Source organism: Sus scrofa, chromosome 13, assembly GCF_000003025.6.
Source record: "Sus scrofa isolate TJ Tabasco breed Duroc chromosome 13, Sscrofa11.1, whole genome shotgun sequence".
In the NCBI taxonomy this organism is placed as follows: Eukaryota; Metazoa; Chordata; class Mammalia; order Artiodactyla; family Suidae; genus Sus; species Sus scrofa.
The window spans coordinates 166,622,335-166,649,882 of NC_010455.5; the positions used below are offsets into that span (position 1 = coordinate 166,622,335).

Genomic DNA, 27,548 nt, shown 5'->3' on the forward strand with positions numbered 1-27,548 from the left:
CACTGTTTTTATGTATTCCTTTTTCCCCTCATGCTACAATTTAATAAGGCTGTTAGTCTCATAATGACAGCATGTAGAGAATTGATGACCAGCAATTTTTTACAGTATCTATAAAATTATTAAAATATTGTGGGTTCCCTTTGCGGTGCAAACCAACTAGTATCCACAAGGTTGCGGGTTTGATCCATGGCCTGGCTCAGTGGGTCAGGGATCCATCACTGCCATGAGCAGTGGTATAGGTCACAGACACAGCTCAGATCCCAGGTTGTTATGGCTGTGGCTGTGGCCAGAAGCTGTAGCTCAGATTCAACCCCTAGCCTGGGAACTTCCATATACTGCAAGTGTAAAAAGCAAAAAAAAAAAAAAAAAAAAAAAACCTCACAGAGTGTTATATGAATAAAGTATTTTAGAATTTGCAGAAAGATTTTCATTTGACTCCATAAACAATATGCATCCTATATCAACTTATCGACTATCTCAATATAATGTTGTAAGTACTTTACCCATATAAAAATACTCCAATTTAATAAATATATTTAGTCTATGCATATGAATATTACTCCATTTTTTCGTAGAATTAGGCTAAGTAAAATTTTAAAACACACAAAAATAATTATGCATAAGTAAGACTCACAGGCTGGCTGAAAATGTGTGACACATTTATCTGCTAGATGAATGGGTCTATTTATGAGTTTACACTGATGACATTTTAATAATGAAATCAAGACAACAAAAGTGGTCATGTTTAAAATTTAGAGCATCAAGAAGAAAAGTATTATACATTTCAAGTGTTAGATCAAAAGCAAATGAGAATAAAATTTAACAAGGACACAAAGGTGTTCTATTTTCTACGTAATGTTTTACCGCGCAAAGTTCAACTTTCTAGGAGACTTGATGGCAGGTCGCTAGTCTATTGAATAATTTTTCACAAATGGCAATGGATTCTACATTATCCCATGCAACTTGCAGCCCAGTGTGGACAGAAAAAATTATAAAGTACCTAAGAGAGTTATTTGATCCCCCCTCTCATTCTTTACACATGTTGGTAACTTTAGAACAAAGTCTCTTTATTGACATTTTAGACTGTAAGGTAGGGGCTGTCCTGTGTATTGTGGTATGTTTACTAGCATCCCTGGTCTCTACCCACTAGATTATATTAGCATTCTTTCAGTTGTGACAACCAAAATGTCTCCAGACAATATCAAATACTCCTAGGGAGCAAAATCATCCTTATTGGAGAACTATGGCTTTATATGGTCTGTGACAAATCCTGATGACCAGTAAGGGGAAATAACTCAGTCCAGGATTTATCTGGATTTTTTTGGTAGACTAAGTGTAATGATTTCCTTCTTTCTTTTTTCTTTTCTTTTTTACTTTTTTTTCTTTTCTTTTTTTTTTTTTTTTTTTTTTTTGGTCTTTTTGCCTTTTCTAGGGCCGCTCCTGTGGCGTATGGAGGTTTCCAGGCTAGGGGTCGAATCAGAGCTGTAGCCACCGGCCTACACCACAGCCACAGCAACACAGGATCCAAGCCGCGGCTGCGACCCACACCACAGCTCACAGCAACGCCAGATCTTTAACCCACTGAGCAAGGCCAGGGACGGAACCCGTAACCTCAAGGTTCCTAGTCGGATTCGTTAACCACTGCGCCACGATGGGAACTCCCAGCTTCTTTTCTTTTTTTTTTTTTAAACTATTAGTACATTTTCCATGGATATTTTCATTCCCGTTACAGTCTAGAAAGGGGCCAAGTCAATTAGTGCTAATATCTTGATATATGGATTTTAGTAAATATAATAGCATCCTTTCTAGCTTTTTTCCCCTCTATTTTTTTTTAAATTTTCTTTTCTCCTTTCTTTTTTCCTTCCTTCAATTTTTCTTTTTTTGGAAAAAGGGACAATTTCCTATTGCTAGTAAAACAAATTAATCATCAATTTCTTTGTTAGATAGAGGCACTGCTAACCAAAAATTTTAGTAAGAAATAAGTTTTTACTATAAAAGCAAACACTATTTATGGCTAAATAAGCCCACAGATATCACTGGCATAGTGAGACACTGGATAAGAGTCCTTGAGGACTCAATTTGGTTCTAAAATAAGAGTGAAAGAAGAAACTGGGGCCCATAAATTTTAATTTAGTCACACTTCACGATAAGTCTCTCTGCCTTCAAGCTGAGCATCTGTAGATCTCAGACTATCAAAATAAAATAAACTGAATCTATAAGAGTCTGACTCATGAAATTTCCTTTAGGTAATGTAATGCAGAATTTATTCATACTTCTGCTTCTGATTGGACTACAAAAATTCCTCTTCCTACCCCATCTCCCACCCCAACAAATTTAAGCCCATATTGCTTGACTTATAATTTCTTCTTTTTTTTCTTTGACATTCAGACATTGATTTTTTTTCAGTTTATAACTGTAGGGGACAAAGTAACTGCCAAACACATCATTAGATGTGCCATCCAAAAATGTGTATTTGATAAGACAACACAGTGTCATCATTGGCACACTTCCTTCCTGCCCCAGAAAAACTATTCTCATGCAACAGTTATTAGTGAGCTAAAACTTTGAAATCAACTGGCAATTTAAACTTTAATGGGTAAAATGCTACTGGGCATTCAGAAAAGTAAAGCACAGAGAGTTACTATAAAAATAATTTATGAAGATGTGCTTTTTACAATATTGAACAGATCACAAAATGAAGCATTTACTTAAGGTGGTTTCTATTTCCACATGTACGCTCCCCAGATATTTATGTATTTGAGAAAAGTCTTCAATTGACTGGAGTCAGTCCAGATTCACAGCATATGGACTGTGTCTAAAACCTTAACTGCAGAGGGACCTCCAGTCCAAACTCAACAGAATCAGAAATTAATGCTTGTTTCCCATATTTTCAATGCCAAACCCAGAGCCAGTTCCTCCCAGTGCTGATGTCTCAACTATGTATAGCTCAGTAATCGGGGGAGCAGGGGGGATTTATGGTCACTTGTTCCATTTGGATTGTTAAATTTAGTAGGAATTAAGAGTTGTTGTTTCTAGGCTTAGCTTTGATTGTACTATCTAATTTTTGCCAAGTTTCTTAGCCTCTCTGGGCAGATATCTTATCATTTATAACCTGAGGGTCATGGGAAACATAAAACTTGACTTTGTGTTAAGTTTTATCTATCTCTAACAGCTGTGCTAACTTATAAACCTTAGCTCTTCAACTTACAAATTTCTATCTTAAACCTACATAAATATCAAGGATGTTGATATTTTTAATGTTAATTATTTGAGACTCTTACAGATGACCCTAACTTTAGACTCAACTGCATATCTACTGGGTATAATATCTGGATTTACTTCCATAAAACTCTTACAGAAAAGTTAAAAGAGAATAAAACAGTACAAGTAAAGATACTAGGGATTGTCTAGGCAGAGGCATGACATAATTGCTAAACTCTAATCTAGGTTTAAAGTAGTCCAAAACCTTGTTCACTTTGTCCAGAAACAGCAGTTGAAGTAGGAATCACACAGTAAACCTGTTCTTAGAAGATCCTGTAGTTCACTTCTCCAAGCTTAATGAATTTAGACAGTTTAAATGAGACATTTGGCTGAAAGCCCTGAATTTTTCAGGTGCTTAACTGAAGTCACTATGGGTTAGGGGGTTTCAAGGCTTGATTTCTAAAGAAAAGGAGTGTAATTGCTGAAATCTCTGGACACTGAGGTGTAGTATCTCATGTCTGCCCCAATTTTTCTCTAATTATATTTACAAATCTCTCCCTCCTGATGTAGGAAATGCTTTGCTGATCCATATTTCACATTGCCTGCCTATGAGCTCTGTCAGGTCATCCTCAGAGTGACAAAGGAATTTGGAGAGTTTATCTTAGTAAACCCTGAGTAATTGAGTGTTTAACCCAGAGGCAAATATTGGCTTCTCAGGTTAGAAGTGGAACTATAGATATAAATCATTTGACTCAAGGATTTAGGGTCTATCTATTGTCAGGAACTAAACTTTGCTCATTTTAGACAACGGTAGACAACAAGGTGAAGGGCAGCTCAAGAAGACTCCCGGAGGAAGCATCTGTTCTAACTCCCAGTAGCTCAGATCTAAAAGCCATTGAGAGAATTGTTCCAGCAGATGTTGACTGCCACAAGAGATCAGAGATAGATGATCTCTCAGGTAGCAAAAGCTAAGACTTTGAACTTTTGAAATTCTTCAACATTCTGTGTAACGCTGAAAAATTTCCTAAAGTAAAACAAACAAAAACTTCACCTTGCATTCTAAGTAACTCTATGGCTTTCCAGGAAATAAAGTACAAATAAATAACTTTTCTGTTACTTTCAGATTCATGTAATACAATGTAAAATTAGGTCATCTGAAGTATACTGTCAACAAAAACAATGCAAAATTTAGGGATGAGACTAAAGATATATCCTAATTCATGTACAGCTCTTTTCAAAGTTCAAAGTTAAACCTTACATTTTATATAGACTCAACTCCCACTTCATTTTTAAAAAGGTTACAGAAATTCATTTGAATGTTGAACATTTTTAGCACTCTGGACAAAATTTCCCAAAAAAGCAATATTGATAAGTAAATTAGTCAGTTTATTTAATTTACCAGGAACTCTATATGTTTACAATAAAAAAGAAATAGAAATAATATTAGGATCATTCTAGTAGTTAACCAAAAAATGCATAATTTGAGTAAGCTTACTTTTATTAATATAGATAATTGAAGAATAATGAAAGATGAAATAATAGGTTGAGAATCTTATAAATATGTGCTGAGACAATTCTGACTAAACATCATGGCAATATTTCCCTTGTATGTCTATGTTTAGTAAACATTGCTTGAAATATGGGGGTGATTCCAGAACAATGGTTAGCAAATGCAAGGAAAAAAATCATGAGAGTGGGCTTGAACCATGACATATAGAACTATGGTTGAAAAATGGTCATACAACAGGATTGAGTCAAATTATTGGCCATTCCAGGTATCAAGTGGTAAGACTGGCTTGGGATATTCTGACGGCTCTCCTTCCCAGTGCCAGGTAGTTTGGGGCTAGTCAGTGGCTTTAGGGTCCATGAAAAAAGCTTTACGCAATGAGTCACCACATATTTGAAAAGTTCAGACATTCAAAAGTTAACTGGAAATGATTTTAGAAAGTAATTTTTACTAAGTTTCCAGGGCTCACCAACACTGCAGACTGAACCAATCACTATTCACCTGGTTTTTAGTTTGAGTGATGTCATTAATCGGACTAATTAATTTGTTTTCCTGCAAAGAGAACCTGTTGGAATTAGAGAATTTATTAAAATTATTATAATTTTTTTCCTGCAGCATATGGCAGTTTCTAGGCTAGGGGTTGAATCGGAGCTGCAGCTGCAGGCCTAGAACACAGCCACAGCAATGCCAAATCCTTTGACCCACTGAGCAAGGCCAGAGATGGAACCTGTGTCCTCACAGATACCAGTTGGGTTCGTTACCACTGAACCACAGCAGGGGACTCCCTAAAATTATTTTATTATTTTGAAAAATAAAGTAAAATGATCTGCCTTGTTAACCTCAATATTTATATGGCTTTTGCTCCTTCATTCTCACCAATTCTCTGTTCTAATATTCTGTCAGAGAAACTCTCTCTGATCATCCTGTCTAAAAGAGCATCCATTCACACTGTCCGCATTCTTCATCTTATCTCTCTGCCTTACCACAACTTGACTTCACCGACTTTACCGGTTCATTTATTATGTGAGTTCTCACACTAGAACATAAGCTCATGTTTTACTTACCTCTCAGTCCTCAGGTCTTAGAACAGTGCCTCATATGTTGTAGGCACTCAAACATGAATGAATGAAGGATGCACTGTAGATAAAACAGCTCCTACTAGAGACTGTGTCATGTATTTGTATACAACCTCTTAATTCCTATGTTCCACTCCAAAATTACAGTTGTGATTTTTCTTCACATAAACCTGTATGGATTATTTTCATATACTAAAATTTCTTGCTACCCAGCTCTCTCAAATGGGTAATTATAAAGTACTAAATCACTCATTAAATTTTGATACAACATTAACTGAGATTACAAATTCTTCTAGAGCTTTCTGATTTTTAATAGATAGCTTTACTTTTTAAAGTTACATAAGATACAAGCTACGTACTGATCCTAAGAGAGTAGGAAATAGTGACCTTATTTATTTTGGGTCCAAGCTTAAAATATATTACTATATGAAGCCCACTGATTAGATATTTACTTATTTATTTTTTTATTCATGTATAAATTACATATGACATATTAATTATGAAAATGATACAATTCTCTTTTTATATCACATTAGTTTTTGGTATGCATAGTTTTTAGTTCTTGAAAATTTTACAGAACTAAGGCTTATGTTTTGTATTACTTATGTTCTCAGAATGGAGTTATCCTGAACCAGAGTATATAACCACTTAGCTTTTAACCACTTGCTTTAGCCACTTTATTTTTCTTTTTGCAAATGAAATTAGATCAGACAAAGCTGTAGTAGAATATTTCTGGCATCAACTTGGCAGAGTCACAGAGAAAAAAATTGAATAAATTACTATGTAAAATAAGATTCCTTTTTCCTATTACTTAACACACAATGCCTGTGAAAACTTTTCAACTGATTTTATCTTATAAAAATTAAATAGGTGTTAATTGGCCATGAGGCAATGTGACAGAAGCAGAATATCCAATATAAAAATCCACTTGGTAATTACTCAGTTTGAAGCTCCAGAACAGAAATAAAATGAAAAAAAAAAATAATAATGAAGAATATAACCAAGAACACATCATTTGGTTTTCTCAAATTTCTGAGATTAGTTTATGTGGTAATTATGCCCCTAAAATGAATCTGGGTTCTTGAGAATGGGATTGAATTTATATGACACAGCATATATTAGAGAAAAGTCTATATTTTTTCTAACCTGAGCCTACTGAAAACAGCAAAGTTAACACTATTATCTTGGAATTTGGATCCCATCTATTTCAACATATGAATATATGTTCGTAAGCATACTTGTGAGCATGTACATATAAAAATGCTAGCTTCTTTAAAGTGAAATTTCATAATAAAAACATTGAAAAAATAATCGAATGGAAAACAATTCTCACCAGTAATATCATGTCCCTGTTAGAAAAAACTAAAGCAAATTAGTAGTTCAGTGCAAATAAACAGGAAATATGCCATAATTTACTCTGAAATTCACATGATAGGTAACTAAAGAGTGAGAATCCATTTTTTCATTTCTTTTTCTCAACAATAAAAATTCTGTTTTAAATGTGCAGAGCTAAATGTTCCCATCATATCCACCCCAAGTAAAACCCAAGGCCTTTCAAGATGATTTGAGAACTCTGTATGCAGCTGCCGGTATGTTTTCATGATTTTTCTTCAAAATGTGTTATATCTCATAATACTATATCATAGGCAGATTTTATATCATTTAATAACTACTCAAATATTTCTTTCATTTGTAAGTATTTTTTTTCCTCAGAAAGTATAACGTGGTTTTCAACGTGTTATCCAAGCATTTCTGGGTGTCCTCAGGAGCATTTCAGGGGGCCTGCAAGAATGAACTATTTTCTTACTAATACTAAAACTTTATACCTTATCACTCTTGACATCTTATGAATGTACAGTCAAATTTTATAAAGGTTACCAGATGCATAATAATATTAATACAAAGTGTCTGTCAATGTTTGAAATTTTTGCATAATTCAGTAGTGAGAAGTCAAGAGAAATAACTAGATGTGTGTATTGAAAAAAATTCTGACTTCCTACCCAAGGTTCTTAGGGGAAAGATAAAATACAAGAAAGTGTATATTACTATCTCAGCTAAGTCTTTCCTTTCAGACACTATTGAGGATACAAGGATACAAACTGTGGTGCCCTTAAGACAGAATCAAAAGCAGCATGGGAAAATGTTTGATAAATTGTTTTAAGTTTTAAGGCTAAGGATTTTCTCAACTCCTCTGATGTCTCCCCCAGCTTGAGTTTTTAAATACAGAATTAGTTGATAGGAGAAAAGGAATGTATATATGTGTGTGACTGGGTCTCTTTGCTATACTGTAGAAAACTGACAGAACACTGTAAATCAGCTATAATGGAAGAAATAAAAATCATTAAAAAAATAAAAGAGAAAAAAATAATTAGTTGATATAATTTCTATTCCACTCTTCTACCCTGCCCACTGACCACAGAGACGTTCTGCATTTTAAAAATGAGAACAGCAGTCACTCTACATTCATTCAGTGGCACTGAATCAAATATCTATCATGATTCCTTAGTGCAATTACCCTCTACCTAAAGGCAATACCTTTCAGAGGAGCAATTGGAAAGGTTGAATGCATCGAGGCACTGAATGCTAATTTCTGAAATGTGTTAAGTGTGACTAAAGTAACGTGACTGATAAAGTAGATTAACAAGAACGTGGTTATCCAAAAAGAATGCCTTTGCATGCTGCTTTAAATAGTTAACTTGTTTTTCTGAAATAACCATAATCACAGCATGCTAAATCAAATAAATAAGGCGGATGTCTAAACTGAGTAATATTCTTTTTGGTTAGAAAAGAAACAGACTTTGCAAGAATATACAACTTTCCTTATTTATTAAGTACAAGCCTATTGAGACAGAGATTTTATTTTAGTCAAGTCTGCTTCCCAAAATACTATGTCTAAACAATTTCGAGTGATAGTATCATTCACAATCAAGTTTTAAAGATAATTTCAAAAGAGGAATTCTCAAAATATTTTGGGGCAATAGCAGTGTTCCTGCCATAAATACATATTCTCCAAAAGACAACTTAGTATGACAACACTCATTTAATTGTTTCAGTGTGTTTGTTTAAAAAGCAAAATAGCAGTCCTATTACTTTATAACCATACCTCATATTTTAGGGTAAATTATAACATTATTGTACCAAACAAGTCTTATTATAGGAAATTAAATCAAAGATAGCTAAATTATTCTAGAAATGCAGAGGCAAATTACAGCTTCTCAGAAGGAACGGAGGCCCCCATGGATATTTTGAGGAGTTCAAGAAAATACAAGGATGAACACTGAAAAATTCTAACCAGCTATTTATTGGTAGTGAATGATCCCATTTTATTGGTGTGGTTTTTCAGAATCTTCTGGGGATGAAACATAAATGCAAAGATCCTGTTGCACTTTTATTTCACAAATATCAGAGAAATTTTGACACAGAAACAACATTCTTCTACTGAGGTTTAAAAACACATCTTGTGGACCCTTGGGTCCTGACAAAGTAACAATCAGCATAAATGAAGCTCCAAAAGTTAATATAGTCTCCAGAGAGCAGATGATCTAGATTCAAATCAATCTTTCAAGTTCCTACAAGAGGAACTGTTCCTCGGAGTATCCCAGCATAAAGGTTCAGAACCAGCCTCCCCAGAATGTGCCCTTTTGGTATGTGAATTATTTTGAGCCCAAGACAATCCGGACACTGACTCCTCAAGAGAAGCTTCTGCCCCTCCCTTAACTGCTGAGGAGAATTTAAATTGGGGGAGGAGGAGGTCCTTTCCCAGAATGAGAATTATTACCTGAGATAAATTTTATCTGAGTAGCCCATCTATAGGCTGGGCAAACATCTAATTACCCAATATCTACCCTTCTTATCGCCTTGTGAATTACCCTCCTTCCCTTTGAAGTTCCAGGCCCCCTTTCCCACTCCTTAGCTCAAGATGGCTTATATCTGGAGTTCCTATTGTGGCTCAGTGGAAATTAGCCCAACTAGTATCCATGAGGATGTGGGTTCCATCCCTGGCCCCACTCAGTGGGTTAAAGATTCGATGTTGCCACGAGCTGTTGTGTAGGTCAAAGACACGACTCAGACCTGACATTGCTGTGGCTGTGGTGTAGGCCTGTTGCTATAGCTGCAGCTCCCAATCAACCTCTAGCCTGGGAACTTCCATATGCCACAAATGCAGTCCTAAAAAAAAGATGACATATATACCTCATTTTACCTTTTCCTATATATATATGAAATTAAATTGTTTTTATCCTATTAATCTGTCTCCTGTTGATTTGATTATAGACCTGCCAAAATGACCTTTGAAGGGTAGAGAAAAATTCTTTCTCCTTAACACCAGAAATCAAAACTGGTACAAGGATGTTCTCCTTTAAAAATGGGATATGGAATAGTGTTTAGAGCCCAAATGAATTACTGGAAAATTTAATATCTTGAATAAAGGCCTTTTTACCAAATACTTTTTATTAGAACTGTAAATGTTTCTTGGATAAGGTGATTATTGTAACAGGGATCACGCCAGCAAGAATAATACTTTTTATGGAGTATGTTAAAAGCACATACAGAAACAGAGGTTATGAAGAATACCTTTAGAATGCAGAGTAGCAGTGAATAGAATAAAAACATTCTCCTACAGATAACAAATACATTATAATCTGTTGCATATTGTCCCCTGGGATAATAATTTAGTCCTAATAAAAATAATGGTGCAAAATGTTGGCTACTTAATTTTTCCTCATAATCAGAGAACGCACACTAAAAAGCACTATCAAGATTATTTACCCATATTTTACCATTTTATCATGTTTTCAGAGCTATGCAGGAATAGTCCCTGTTCTAAACAATTCAACTAGCTGCAAGATATAAAATTTTCTTATATTTCTTTTGTTCTTAATCTAATGGACTGTGTTCTTAAGAACAGCAACATTTATGGAGAACACAGTTTTAAAAAATACTTAGATCCAGAGTTCCCATTGTGGCTCAGTGGAAATGAACTAGACTAACATCCATGAGGACATGGGTTCAATCCCTGGCCTTGCTCAGTGGGTTAAGGATCCAGTGTTTCTGTGGCTGTGGGGTAGGTTGGCAGCTACATCTCTGATTTGACCCCTAGCATGGGAACTTCAATATGCTGCAAGTGCGGCCCTAAAAAGCAAAAAAAAAGAAAAGAAAAAAGGGAAAAAACATGAAAAAAAAAAAAAAAGAAAAAAACCCAAGATCCATGAACAAAGGCTGTCTACTAAAAAGGGATCTAGGAGATCTCCAACTCCTAAATCAACACATCTGGGGATACCTCTGGGACATGGTATTTCTGTCTTTCTATGGTTCTATCACTGTGGCTTTACTTGTAGATGAAACAGTCCTGGCATATTAGGCGCTTTCTCAGAATGTGATATAGATGCCATGTGACAACTTTAGTGGTTTTTAATAGCATTCCTGAGACTGATGACTTTAGAAAAGAATGAGAATTTTTTTTTGTTGTTTTTTAAATGAGGAATAAACTTTTAACATTAAACAAGAAGAGAACAGCCTTCTTTATATATTGCCACTAAAAATGAAAAGGAGAGCAAACTATATAGAAAATAACTGGGCAATTCATGTACCAAAATCTTCACATATTTGTCCACATCTTGACTCACCAATTTCAATTCTAGAAATTTACACTGAGAAGGCAATGACAGAAAGACGTGAACAGTGTATTGAGATGTACATCAAAGTATTGCTAATAATATTAACATATTGAAATTAATAGTATACTGGCTGAATAAATTATCTAAATAAAATGGAGTACTATACATTATTTAATCATATTATAAAAAGAATATTTGATCATGTGGAAAATTCTATATTTTATATTTCAAGTTAAAAAGGGCAGACTACAAAACAACACTGAATTTATATATAAAGAAAATATTGTCCAAATGAAACAGGTTGGGGAGTGAGGGGATGTGCTAGGGGTTTGGGATGGAAATGCTGTAAAACTGGGTTGTAATGATCAGTGAGTTTTATTATAAATGTAATAAAATTCACAAGTAATTAAAAGAATAAATAAAAACAAAGAAAATATTGGATTTATTAAGTAGAAATCATTTTTTTACATCAGTATACACAGGATGATCTTTTTTTTAACTATATGCAGAATTGAAAACTATATATGAAAATACATAGAAAAATATGAAAAGATAAAATTAAAACGTAAAAACTGGTTATCTTTGAGTATTATCATTAGCAATGATTATTATATCTTTATCTTAAAATTTTCCATGAAAAAACAAGTCTCTAACGAAACAGTATTTCAGGGAGTTCCCGTCATGGTGCAGTGGAAACAAATCTGACCAGGAACCATGAGGTTGCTGGTTCGATCCCTGGCCTCACTCAGTGGGTTAAGGATATGGCATTGTTAGGAGCTATGGTGTAGGTCACAGACATGGCTCAGATCTAGTGTTGCTATGACTGTGACGTAGGCCAGAAGCTGTAGCTCTGATTAGACCCCTCACCTGGGAACCTCCACAGGTGCAGCCCTAAAAAGCAAAAAAAAAAAAAAAAGCAAAAAAAAAGAAATAGTATTTCAAAGAAATCTGCCAATAAATATGTGAAGAAATAATTCAATCTGAATCAAAGGAATATAAATTAAAACAATTAGATAAAATCCTCATAATTAATAACTATTAAAATAATAATATCTGGTTTTATTAGAAGTATGGTGAAATGTACCTTTAAAGTAGGCACAGGCTCTTTAACAGAGAAAATCCCTGCATCATAGGGAAATGAGGCTCCAACAGTTATGAATACAGATGTATCTTTTATACATTTGTCAAAAAATCTTGAAAAAATAGATTTAATAACAATTGGCCCACTAATTATAGGGTCTGCCTAAAAATATGATACAACTAGAAAATAGAATATATTAAACTACTAAAAGTGAAAACAAACATCATTTATTGGCAGTGAAATATGTTCAAGAGGTATATTGTTAAGATAAAAAGAGTATACAATTTGCATTGAGAATTATCTAATTTTAATTATTCATGCATATGTCTGTATGTATAGGTATACAGAAAAAAATGTAGAAGAACTGACTCACCAAGTTATAAATGTTTTCTGTGGGTGACACAATTATGGATGACTTTTCTCCTTTTTATTGCTTTGTTTTAAAATTTTTTATGATATAGATGATGTCACTCACGTAAACATTAATTTTAAAACATTTTAAAATTAATCTATTTGGACAGAGTACTCAAGATTTATCCAATCTGCTTCCTGATGGTGGCTCAACTATGATAAAAGTATGAGTAAATATAAAAATACCAAGATTTAGACATGTGAGAACTTTGTTGCCTTTTTCAAAGAATCATTAAATCTATGTATGGAATTTCAGCATTAATATCATTACTTACCTTATGAATAGTGATTATCTACTTTCCCAGAATAATTAACAATATTTTACACTTAAAGGATAAGTTCACTTGGGGGGAAATATAACAAAGTGTTTGGGGATGTGATTTCTATTTATTTGCCAGTCAACCTAGTACAAAAGGTTAAACAAAGATAGAATTTTAAAAATGAGTTACTCACCCTTGTTGTGTAAGCAGCTTCTGGGTCATCTTCTAGAACTCGTGAAAGTCCAAAATCAGAAACCTTACACACCAAATTGCTGTTTATCAAGATGTTTCGAGCAGCAAGGTCTCGGTGAACATAGCCCATGTCTGAGAGGTACTTCATGCCAGATGCTATTCCTCGAAGCATCCCTACCAGCTGGATGACTGTGAACTGGGCATCATGTTTCTGAGAAGTATTTCAGATGCACAATTAAGAGGTGCTGTTATTTCCTAAAGATGTATCTTGATTAAAATTTCACATAATGAATTGTAACATGACTGACTACATACATTCTAGTTCTAAGCACATCAGATTAACAAGATACGTGACTAAATGGATATAAGGGGAAAACCAAACAGTATAGTAGCTGCATTATCAAATACTTTGTAGCAAAAAGCAGCCTAATGATCTTTTAATTCCAGCTCAAAACTAAGACTTTTTTGGTCTTTGGATGACAAATTCCTCAAAAACTTTAAGGTCGATATGGATAAATTGACCTTATGTAAAAACAATGGATCCTGTGGCTATTTTAGGTTTTTATTTATTGGTTCGATTTAATGTTTATTCTTACTTCTTGTTTTCCAGACATTTCATTAATTGCTTCAAATAAGGGAGATGGTAAATCTTTAATTACATAATAGTCAAAAGTGTTTACTGAAAACGTATTCTTTTACCCAACCCTTAGTTATAGGTCCAAAAACTGAAAGTAATAGACAAAGTCAAAAAGTCCTGGATTTAGAAAAGTTTCCAGTACATGGATTAGAGACACCCAGTTTATATGATATGTAGATGCATGCATAACTAAAATTTCCCATATAACAATATCTACAAAAATAATTTTAAAGAAATATTTATTATGATTTTAAATAATATTTATTATAGTATTTTAATTACTTGATTTGAAAAGTGTTTGTTTTAGAAATATGTTTGTGAAAATAATTGCTGCTAAAATTTTCATTTGGTCTGTGACATTAAAATAAATAATATAATTTCTTATTCATAGAAAACTAGAATTCTTCTCCATGATTATGAATTATAAGCTATATCTTATCTGTCTATCTATCCCTATCTTTATAGTGCCGAAAGCTCCTTGAGGACAGGATCTATGTATTTATTTATTTTTTTATCATTGTTGATTGGCAGTGTCTTATATTTCATAAAACTTCTAAATTTCTTTGAATGTAATTTGTTGAAATTACTGAAGTATAAATTTTCTAAATGTAGAAGTTTGAAATTTATATATAAATATATCTTATAAATGTAGATATATATGCTATGATATGATAAACTATATATAAATACATAATATATATAATAAAATTATATCTCTGGATTGAGATTACTTTGGCAATCTAGCACATGCTTAGTTTCTGAGTGAACAGTACCATGTGAGAGAGATAAGGTCTTCTATCTTATAGTAGATGGAGGTTGTATTAAATAAAAGAAAGAATGTTTATGTCTATGTCAATGTTATTTATATCTTACTTTAGAATTTTTAAATTTGTTTTTTAACTTATGTGAATCTTGTCAGAGAAAAAGGCTGAAGAAAACTGCACAAATTTATTTTTAAAATATAAACCATCAACATTTTGGATGCTGTGAGATAAGGATACAATTTATATATATAGCTTATCATATCATAACATATATACCTACATTTATAAGATATATTTACATATAAATTTCAAACTTTTACATTCAGAAAATTTATATTTCAGTAATTTCAACAAATTACATTCAAAGAAATTTAGAAGTTTTATGAAATATAAGACACTGCCAATCAACAATGATAAAAAAATAAATAAATACATAGATCCTGTCCTCAAGGAGCTTTCGGCACTATAAAGATAGGGATAGATAGACAGATAAGATATAGCTTATAATTCATAATCATGGAGAAGAATTCTAGTTTTCTATGAATAAGAAATTATATTATTTATTTTAATGTCACAGACCAAATGAAAATTTTAGCAGCAATTATTTTCACAAACATATTTCTAAAACAAACACTTTTCAAATCAAGTAATTAAAATATTATAATAAATATTATTTAAAATCATAATAAATATTTCTTTAAAATTATTTTTGTAGATATTGTTATATGGGAAATTTTAGTTATGCATGCATCTACCTGTCGTATAAACTGGGTGTCTCTACTTTAACCCATGTACTGGAAACTTTTCTAAATCAAGGACTTTTTGACTTTGTCTATTACTTTCAGTTTTTGGACCTATAACTAAGGGTTGGGTAAAAGAATACGTTTTCAGTAAACACTTTTGACTATTATGTAATTAAAGATTTACCATCTCCCTTATTTGAAGCAATTAATGAAATGTCTGGAAAACAAGAAGAATAAACATTAAATCAAACCAATAAATAAAAACCTTCCTCTTCCTCTTTATAGTCCCCAATAAATTAAGTTTTCAAAACTTTATCTAATTGCTTGGCACAATGTTGAAGGTGGTATCTATCATTTTCAGCAATTTATTCTATAATTATTTATGTGTAAAGACAAAGATAGGGTAGAGATATGTGAATGTGTGCAAAACTTTAGACTTACACGTAAGAAACTGTCCAAGGATCCATTCTCCATGTATTCTGTGACAATCATAACTGGTTTACCTAGATATATAGTAAAAATAAATGTATAACCAATAATACAGTTTAACAAATGTCATACAATGAACATGTATAGTACATTTTGATACACCTAAAGAATTAAAAATGTACACGTTTTCTCTATCCCCCAAATTTTACAAAGTTTCAATGAAAAGCTAGCTTTCAACAGAAAATAAAAGTAAAATAAAAATGATGGAAGAAGATTGGCTTTAAGAACAAGGGTTTATAACCCAAGATATTTAAACTGGCTTATTTGGCATGGTTTTCCTTGAATACAAACCATGCTCCTTCATTATTCTAATTGCATTTTAGCTGATCTACAAAATCAAGTATTTCTGTTGTCAAGCCCAATATAGAGTGAGTAATTCCACAATAATTTATATTTTCTCCAGATTTTTACAGAGCTACATGCTAGGTGTTTTATGCTAGCTTAGTCTGAAGCAAGTCAAAGTCCTTACCTTCATCTGTCCTACATGCTAACTGAAAAAAACAATTAAGACTAATAACTTGGAGTTCCCATCATGGTTCAGCAGTTAACAAACCCAAGTAGCATCCATGAGGAAGCAGGTTCGATCCCTAGGATCCCTAGCCTCATTTAATGAGTTAAGGATCCAGCGTTGCTGTGGCTCTGGCGTAGGCTGGCGGCTATAGCTCTGATTTGACTCCTAAGCCTGGGAACCTCCATATGCCACAGGAGCGGCCCAAAGAAATAGCAAAAAAGACAAAAAAAAAAAAAAAAAAAAAATTAAACTTGTTGGTAGTAACTTGTAAAAACCATTTTGGAAATATGTGGCCTTAAATACCATTAAATATTTTAACAAGCATTTATTAAATGTATCTACACAGTACTTAGCATGAGCATGATGCTGCTTTAATTATTTTATAGATACTAACTTATGAATTATCATTATTTCCACTTTTTACAAGAAGAAACTGAGATATAGGGAGGGTAGTTAACCTAATATTACACATTTAATAGAGCCAAAGTGAATAAGTTATATTAACTTGCAACATGAGTATATTATGCTGTTACTTTTAAAAATGTACATGCAGGGAAACATTTATAATATGAAAAAGCATGTACACATAAGCAGGGCACAAAATTTTTTTCTTTTTTATGTGTTCTTTGTATATTCATGGTTTGTGTGCAGTTTGATGTCAGAAAATAGCTTTCTTTTTTTGTTTTTCCTTTCATAGGTGAAAACTCTCAATTGTTGTGAAATATAGTTTAGTATGGTTTGTGAAGGTTATACTTACTGCATTTAGTACTTTAATATATCCCAAGCTGTATTCTTATTTATTAAGAGGTGAGAAAATTAATTAAATTCTATAAAATATCTCAGAATTTCGCATATGTAAAATCAACTGACACATCAATTTTTGGTTCATTAAGACTTTGATTTAAATATATACTTTGGGTAATATATCAAACATATGTCTGAAAAGTTGTTTTAGCCAAAACTTGAGCCTCCAGACTTGCTTCCTCGAAATTTTAACTAAACTTTGATTTGACACTATTCAGAACAAAAAGGAAGATTCAACATTTCCTTGGAAACTTCTATCTCTCCTGAACTGGTAAACCAAATGCCTAAGGACTGGTCCCAGAGAACTAATCCAAAATGGAATTAATGAACAAACTAATAAATGAATGAAATTCTGAATATGCATGTTTTTCATAAATTACTATGTTTCTGTTTCTTCCTTAATACATTACTTGCAAGAATAATATGCTAGTGAAACTAAATGCAGCCCTTGAATGTAGTCAGATACATTGCTTCATACAGCCAACTCTCAACAACAGTGGCCAGTTACTGTGTTTGTATACTACCCAGACCTTTGCTTATCACTCTTTTCCTTCTGGCTCCCAGCCTTATGGCCATTTCATTTCTTGTTAGCATGTCTAGTAAAATGTTTGGCAAGGGAAATAAAAGTAGCTGAAAAATCAAACCAGTCAATTAAGCCAGAGCCCCATGACCATTCAGAAATCAGATCAGGCTGTATTTAGCTCTATAATTTAGGTATTTGTAAACACATCAGTTAAGATGGGCAAGTTTGAAAATGTGTTTTGCATTAAGTTCAAAGATTCAGCAAACCCAAACGTAGAGACAAAGAGTAAACGGAATCACAAATATTCTACCTTGGAAAGCACTATCTTCACTTACTTTTCCTTCTGATTTTGATTATGGTAAAGAAGGTTAAAGGAAAAGAGACTCTGTAATAGTGATGAGAACTACTTCTAACATGTATTGAATGTATTTGGAAATTATTTTTAAAATACCAGCTTATCTGCACATAATGCAATGTATTTCTATCAAAGTTTGCATGGTCTTTCATGTGTATTTTGATTTAGAAATGACATTATAAGCTTCCTTAAGAGCCTATATCATTCACTGCCCTCAGAGATCTTTAAATACACCTGAATATACTTAGTACAGTCAATGAAATTACTGTTGTTTGGCTGAAATGAAACTCCATCAAAACTCAGCAAAAACAAAATGTGCAGTGGAATTTTGCTTTTGTTCTTAAGTTGATTTATGAGTATAGATAAAATCATGATCCTTCATTATTAAAGGGTTAAGGGAAGCACATCATTCCCTTACAATCAGTTCATTTCCCCAACGGCTCAGAGATATTACTAATCATTTTGCTTACTGACAGAAGAAATACGATTCAAAATGTCTAAGAATTCCAGGTTCAGTACTATCTGTTTCACCACCTTCTTAATCACATTTTCTACCAAAAGAAAAAGAGTAGGACAATGTGATAAAAATATAGCCATTAATTTTTTATTGCAATTAATAAATAAATGTTGGTCTTAAATTATTTTCATTCAATCATAAAAAATGTGTATCAATAATTTAAATGTTACAAATTATTGAAACTTAATTCATTTCCAAAGGAAGTGATATTAACTCCTGTTAACAGTAACTGTGTCTTATACACTCTGTCTCATTTGCAAGATTTATACACACTCTCAGAACATGAATGTGATTTACAAAATCAAAATCTTTGACCTTAGCAGTCAGTACTCATTATTAGTATCATGTAATCAGAATCAGGGTGGAAGTAAAAAGCATAAACAGGAGAAGGAAAATTGAAGAAAATTGACAAAATATGCCTCACTATTCTCAGGAAATAAGTTTGGATCACCTTTGATTAGAAAGAAACTGTTTTGGCTATAGATTTCCATGTACTCTAACTGATGGGTAGAAATATTATAATGAAGTGAATTAGAGTATTTTTCTGCAGGTTTCCCATTGAATCATATAAAACTAAAGGACAATCTGTTCTAAATTCCATTTTAATCAAGACATTATTTGTATTAAGAATGATTCCTCTTATATCCACTAGTCTATGAGTTAACAAGGGCAGGAGCCAACCCTGTTTTGTCCCTGGTTCTAAATCCAGTACCAGAGTGCCAGTGAGAATTGATCATACCACATCTATTATTTCAGTCTGGCTGGCTAAGGATAGTCTCTTACTTCAAAATCAGACTAAGAAGTACTTTCTCCAACTCTTCCTTAACCAATATACTCTATTAATCTTACAACATCAACTACTTTACATTCAGATGAATTTAAAATTTTTAAATTTACTTATGCCTAATTTGAAACAAAATTTAATACTTTATTTATTTATTTATTTATTTTAGGGCTGCACGTGTGGCATATAGAGGTTCCCAGGTGAGGGGTCGAATCAGAGCTAAGCTGCCAGCTTACGCCACAGGCACAGCAATGCTGGATTTGAGCCGTGTCTGTGACCTATACCACAGGTCATGGCAATGCTGGATCTTAAACCCACTGAGCAGGGCCAGGGATGGAACCCACATCCTCATGGATACTAGTCAGGTTCTTAATCCAGAGGCCCACAATGGAAACTTCAATTTACTTAAGACAGGAACAATATTTCTACTATCCCTTATTCCATTTGAGATGATTTGTGTAAGTGAAATAACAATGAATGAAAATAATACTCTAAATGTGCTGTTTGATTTTATAAGGAGAGCCTAGCTTCTTTCTTTCTCAAACTTCCTACAATTGCACTTATTTTCTTGTCTAATTTCAAGAATTAAGACATTAGATCTAATGATAAACTGAAATGATCACAGCAGACTTGTTTCTACTTTAAAAGAAATGCTTTCATGGTTTCACTCCAGAATATATATTTGTAGGCTTGTTTGTTTTGTTTTGGGGGTGTTTATATCCATGTATTAGGCATACACATTGTCTATGAATGATGTGTTAAGAAAAAAAAATTTAATTAAAATGTTTATTTTTGCATCTATTGAGATTAACTTTTTCTTTTTGGTTTATTAAGTTTGTGAATTTCTTGAATGATTAAATATTGAACTGCTTAGAATACACTAAACTTGGGTGTGATACAGTATCTTCCTAAAATACATTTCTAGTTATGGTTTCATAATTATTCCAGTGTTATTTGAGTTTCTGTTTATGTGTTACACTAATGTCTTATTTTCCTTTCTGATAATCTTGTACATTTTGCTATTAAGATATATCGTATGCTAGGGCTGTTTCTTTTTCTCCCTTTCTTCAAGAGTTTGTATAAGACACGAATTACTCAGATAGTTATGAAACAAGTGTATAATTGTATTTCTTCTTCCTTTAGGAGAGTTATTGTAGATTTAAACTAGCACTCTGTTAAAAGACAATCTTCAGACACGTACAACTCATGCTGTAACACATTTTGTAACTGAACTGAATCTTTCAAAAATATCAAAACCTTTCCTATCTAAATGATTTGGGGAAACACACAGTAACACATTCTTCTGTAATTCATCCGTGGCAAATTTAACAAAGAGACATAGGTGGACAATGTTGAGGAAATAAGGAAAGTTTCCTGCCTAATTTTTTTTCTCTAATATATTGATTAATTACTAGTTTGGTTGATAATGGGGACTTAGAGATATTTTCAACTTACCAAATTAGTCTTGGATGCATAACTTGTTTCAGAGTTTTTAAAATTTATCATATATTATCCTTCAAATTAGTAATGAAATATGTGTGTGTGTGTATAACATATATATTGTCTATGAAAAATATGACATGGAGTGTAGAACCCTTGGGACAAGTGCCAAAGAAAAATTTTAGAGAGAGGCAAACAAGAAATAGAAATAATTTGGCACTGTCACTAAAGAATGATGTCTTATTTCAGTAATATTTCCCTATCATATGTGCAGACATTGCAAACGATTAAGTTTTTGGTGTACAGGGGACACTCACACCAAAATAGAAATGTTTTCAGTATGAGAAATCCTCTTAATGTTCTGCCCATGACTTTCCTCAATAATACAAAGTTACAGTTAAGTAACATTTTTAAAAATTTTTACAAAATAACCCATTCCTAAACAACAAAGAGCACATCAATCCCATATAATTCCTTCTATTTTACTAGGTGAAAAATGACCAATGGAAAGTCTTCTTGGATGAAGTCTGAATGTCTTTTGACTAATGGTGTGATGGCAGAAATATCAAACATTTGCTAAAACCAAGTACCATCTTTTTGAACTTCAACTAAAATTGATAACACATGTTAGTGCCAAGTTCAGAGCAGGATTGTGCCCCTAGCCTTCTGCTACTTTGAAGATCAGAGACTCTCTCACCTTCTCTTATTTAAGATCATCAGGCTCAAAACCATTAAAACTGTTTATGGCTCAATTGAAATAAATGAAAATATAATGATTGAATAAAGGGTTTTCTCTATCTTAAAAATGATACATTATAATAGACTTAGTGTTTCAGAGCACATAGTCCATAGCAATAATAAAAAAAAAAAAACTATCTTTGAGCAAAAAAAAAAAAAAAATTGTTTTCAAGTCTTCCACACTCAATTAACTGGTAAAATTTTCTTAAACTCAAGCAGAAATAGTACTTTAGCTTTGCATAGTCCTATTCCACCTACCAATATATTCCTATGGAATCTTATTTGCTCTTAAAAGGATCTGGGAATAATAAGATAGAACTGCTAATTCCAAGTCACAAGTGAAGAGAGTAATCTCTAGAAGTGGTTTGATTTGTTAGATGTCCCACAACTAGCAAAGTTGAGTCAGAACCTGAACTCTGAACCTCTGATTCTTTTTTTTTAATCATTTATATATATATAAATATATTTCCTACTGTACAGCATAGTGACCCAATTACACATACACCTATACATTCTTTTTTCTCACATTACATGTTTCATCATAATTGACTAGACAGAGTTCCCAGTGCTACACTGCAGGATCCCATTGCTAATCCATCCCGAAGGCAACATTCTGCATCTATTTATCCCAATCCCTCCCAGTCTCTCCCCTTCCCCCTCGGCAACCAGGAGTCTATTCTCCAAGTCCATGATTTTCTTTTCTGTGGAAAAGTTCCTTTGTGCCATATATTAGATTCCAGATATAAATGGTATCATATGGTATTTGTCTTTCTGGGCCTAATCTCTAAAATATACAAACTTACATAACTCAAACAGCAAAAAAGCCGACAACCCAATTGAAAGATGGGCAAAGAACCTGAATAGACATTTTTCCAAGGAAGATAGACAGATGGCCAACAAGTACTTGAAACAATGCTCAACATCACTGATTATTAGAGAAGTGCAAATCAAAACCACCATGAACCTCTGATTCTTAATCCAGATACCAATATGCATTTTCTTCCTTAAATAGTTTGTTCATTAAATTATAAGCTCTGTTTCTCACAACTCTAGTTGTATGCATGCATGTGGGTCTGTGTATGTGTGTCTGAACTTTGCAGGTAGATTATTTTAGCAGTCATATAGCCTCAGGAAACAAAGATAATAAGAGAAGTGGAGTAAATAACTTCTTTTGGTGACAGTATTGCCTGCTTACATGTTAAATGCAAAATACTAACTTTATTCTAAGACATTTCTATTTCCTCTCAGATATATAGGGTGCTAGACTTAGAGATTTTAAATATGCCACTAAAAGAGTTCAAAATCTAATTCTAGGTCTGCTCCTCTATTATGTTTGCACTGTATGAGATGACTGGGATTTATACAGTCAGATTTGGCAGTCTCTTACATGCTTATTTGACTAGGGAGAGATATCAAATTTAGAACTTTGACTCTAAGAATAAGGCAGTTGTAATTCATATTAGAATGTTAGAGACTCAAACTTGAATAAGATGTTTAATGTATAATACCTGCAACTTTCAAAGGTTATTTTTAACACATTTTCCCCTGCATTTTGGTCTTGGGTTTGTTTTACGAATTTCTTTGTCAAATGATCATAATTCATGTTTGATTATTCCAGTTTTATATCTAAGAAAAATCTGCCACAATAATGATGGTTTAATTTTATTTTATTTAAATGAATTTATAGAAAACAGCTAGCAAAATAAAACAAGTTTTTTTAAAACACTGGAAACAGAAAAAATCAACACAAGTTTTATAAAATATAGGAGACCATCAGTAAACCTCAACCTAAACAGCTATTTAGTTTGATAGTCATTTATGTCTTATTTATTCTTATTTGTGGGTGTTGGAGAAGTTAGGTGCTAATTCTACCCAGGCTAAAGTGCATTTTCTCCATCACTCCCTGAGTGAAGCTACTACCAGTTACACAACTGCACTTCTTTGAAACATGCATTCAGTTTAATGAACCGACATTGAAGACATATTGGTAGAAGGCACTGTTATTTTCTTCATACATTCATTCAATCAATCAATACACCCATGGATCAATCTTTTATTCATTAATGTTGGTAAATGAAGTCCCTACCTTGATCCAGGTTCTATTTAGTCACTGATTATCAAACAGCATGGTTTCTTGCCTTTATGAGAGTTTACATTTTGTCTTAGGTTTTGTCTTACATTTTGTCTTAACAGGCTTATTAATTACCTCCAGAAAATTTTATAGCTTGATGGATAATCAAATTATTAGGGAGAAAAAAATATCAAGATATAAAAGAATAAGTAGAATACAAGAATTAAAAAAAAACCACGTTTCGTCCAAGGCCAAGAACAGAAGTGAAAGTAACAGACTGAATTCCCAATGTCAGCTTTAGAACTTTCTACTTGTTAAGAGACTTATACTTCATCTACCATTATTGTTTGCTCAAATGTAAAATTATCATATCTAATCCACAGCATAATCATAAGTATAAGCAAAATTTGTAAAACAATGTTTGGCATATAACAACTCAAAAAAGAGAACTTTTGAAAATTGAGAATTAAAGGAAGAATGGGTACATAAGTACAAATGAGTTTCCTTTCCCAATGGGGCTCAAGATCTGAAGGACAACCACTTGGTAAGAATGATATGGAGGAAAATAAATGGTTAATTGACTTTTAAAACCTCTGTGAAAAATGATTTTATAATTCTAAGGATATTAGGTAGGATAGTCTATAGATATGGTCTTGCCCTAAAGGAACAAATACACCATAGATTTTTTCCAATCCTTAGTACTACTAAGTATTGTGGGGTTTTTTGGTTTTGTTTTTCAGTTTTTTTGTTTGTTTCAGTTTTTCTTTTTAGGGCCATACCTGTGGCATACTGAAGTTCCCAGGCTAGGTGTCAAATCCCAGCTGCAGCTTATACCACAGCCACAGAAACTCAGGATCCAAGTTGTATATGCCACCCACACCACAGCTCACTGGCTACGCTGGATCCTCAACCCACCGAGTGAAGCCAGGGATCAAACCCACATCCTCATGGGATACTAACTGGGTTCATAACCTGCTGAACCACAATGGGAACTCCCTACTAAATGTTTTTATCATTAATTTAAAAAAATTAAACAAGACATTTTTCATCAGAAAATATTTTACTGTTACTACTAATGTGGCCTAATTTTTAGGAGTATAGAGGGAAAATATGGTTCTTTGAAGACAAAGTGGACTTACAGTTTTTTACAGTTAAGTTCTACATTGTCAAGTTCTTACCCTCACTTATTATATTAAACAACTCTAAAGGAAATCAAAGTGTATTTCAATTATACCATGCTCTTGTGAGTAAGGAATTGTCTTTTTAGTCACACTAAAATGAGAATAGGTATTAGCACCATTTGGAAAGTGTTCCATGTAACATTAAAGAAAAATATCATTGTGAAAAATATAATGTGTAATGTCTGTTGGTAACAATAGAATATGTAAATGCGGTGCCAGTAAAATATCCCCTAAAGGATGCCAAATTCTCTGCCATATGCTGTCTTTCACTCTAAGAGGTTTGCTGCCAATTTAGCTTATTCTTCATCCTGTGCTCCAAACTCTTGAGAAAGAAAAAAAAAAATCTCAGAGCATTCTCAAGAGGTTTTCATTGGGATTGGAGCCAAAAATCACATATCTGCCTTTTGAGCCTGACTGGAGAAATCATCTTGGAAATAAGTTTAGGTCTCTATCAGGCTGTGAGCCAGAGCTTCCCCAGAGCAGTGAAGAATCCATCTGGGACTGTAGATCAGCATTATTGGAAATCCACAGAGAGCTGAGACAAGGGATGGGGTCTAATGTGATCCCAATCTTTACAGCTCAGAAGCACTCCCAAAAGTCCCATAATTCTCCTAAAGCCAAAGGGGGTAAAGATTTGGAAGCTTAAATGAAGCCGGTGAACAATAAAAGAAAAGGCAGCTAGCTGGGAGTTCCCAGAAATTTCTGTCAAAACTGAATTGTTGTTTTTCCTTGCTACTCTATGTAACAGAAAATTCTACACAACACTTAACCTTTTTTTTTTTTTTTTGTCTTTTGAGGGCCGCACTCGTGGCATATGGAGGTTCCCAGGCTAGGGGTTGAATCTAAGGTGTAGCTGCCTGCCTACGCAACAACCACAGAAATGCCAGATCTGAGCCGTGTCTGCAACCTACACCACAGCTCACTGCAACATGGGATCCCTAACCCACTGAGCAAGGCCAGGGATCAAACCAGCATCCTCATGGATTCCAGTCAGGTTTGTTAACCACTGAGCCGCGACGGAAACTCCAACTTAACTAATTTTTTTAATCAGCATGTCTTAATACAGTCTAATGTTTAACTTCTAAATTTTTTAAGTCTTTGAAGATCTAGAATAGCACTGTCAATATAATGTTATTTAAATATTTTTGATCTCTTATCAAAGAAATACATGTTAAAATGTCTTTTTTGGGGGATAGGGTGGGCCTCAGGACTAACAGGTACTTATGAAAAAAAGACCAAAATTCTTAAATTATTGACTTTAGGTTTATACAACTTCTGCTTAACATACACAGAATCAGTCTTGCGACTTACTTTTAGTAACAACTCCCTCCAGTCGAATGATATTGGGATGGTCAAATTGCCCCATAATGCTTGCTTCTCCTAAGAAGTCTCTCCTCTGCTTTTCTGTGTAGCCCACTTTCAGGGTCTTGATAGCCACTGAAATCTCTTTTTTTGAAGGAAGTTTTAAGCGACCACTGCAGACCTCTCCAAATTCACCTGTTAGAATGCAGAAAAACAAAACAACAAGAAAAGGTAAGGTATTACATTATAAAAAATAAATCATCAATAGAGACAAACTTTTCTCTCAATAATTCCATTCAATAATAGTAATATCTGCAGCTAGGGTGTTATTTAGAATTTAGGGTGTTATTTAGAAGTTGAAGTCAGAGCTGCAGCTGCCAAGCTAGGACACAGCACAAGCAACACCAGATCCCGGCTGCAAGTGTGAACTATGCGGCATCTTGCAGCAACACTGGACCCTTAATGCACTGAGTGAGGCCAAGGATCAAACCCGTATCTTCAAGGCGACTATGTCAGGTCCCTAACCCTCTGAGCCACAACGGTAATGCCTCAGCGATCTTTTTTACATCAAAAGAAGAATATGTCAGAGTTCCCTTTGTGGCTCAGAGGAAACAAATCTGACTAGCATCCATGAGGACACAGATTCAATCCCTGGACTTGCTCATTGGGTTAAGACTTTGGCATTGCCCTGAACTGTGGTGGATGTCACAAATGTGGCTCGGATCCCACGTTGCTGTGCCTATGACGTAGGCCAGCAGCTAGAGCTCCAATTTGACCCCTAGCCTGGAAACCTACATATGGCACAGGTGCAGCCCTAAAAAGACCAAAAAAAAAAAAAAAAGAATATAACATTATATATGTGTGAGCATTAGGAGGAGAAGTTATGATGCAAAGTAAATCATAATTAGAATCCATAAGCAAGAGTTATGGTTTCTTTCTTTATGCATGGTTATCAGAACATCTCCAGAGAACTCCACTTTGTGTAAACATTAAGTTTGGATAAAACATAAGGAGGCATCCATAATGAATTTTCATTTTCTGAAAAAAGTTCTTCCATTATCATGAGTCAATATGGTGTAATGGATCATGTTTTAAATTTGGATGTCATGACCATTTATTCTTAAGTGACAAATCACTTGCCAGTTTACAAGGCAGACAGTACAGAACTATGAGACAGAGCATGGATTCTGGAGCTGGACTGTCTAGGGTCTAATTCTGCCTCTGTCATTCATTCTTTGTGTGATTTTGAGTGACTTTCTTAACCTCTCTTTTATCTTTGTCCCCTTATCTCTCACATAGGGACACCAATTATGTATATTACATAAGATTTTTTGTGTGTGTGCAGT

At 33.5% G+C, this 27,548-nt stretch overlaps 1 protein-coding gene across 2 annotated transcripts in view; it reads right to left on the minus strand.

Annotated features, from left to right (window-relative positions):
* Positions 1-27,548, minus strand: part of EPHA3 (EPH receptor A3) — a 350,300-nt gene that overhangs the window by 29,843 nt on the left and 292,909 nt on the right. For both annotated transcript variants that reach the window (XM_021068363.1, NM_001195335.1), the window contains exons 11-13: positions 26,212-26,397; positions 15,929-15,990; positions 13,345-13,554 (exon numbers count right to left, since the gene is read on the minus strand). In XM_021068363.1, coding sequence (XP_020924022.1) covers positions 13,345-13,554; positions 15,929-15,990; positions 26,212-26,397 — 458 coding nt within the window. The remainder of the gene's footprint in view (positions 1-13,344; positions 13,555-15,928; positions 15,991-26,211; positions 26,398-27,548) is intronic.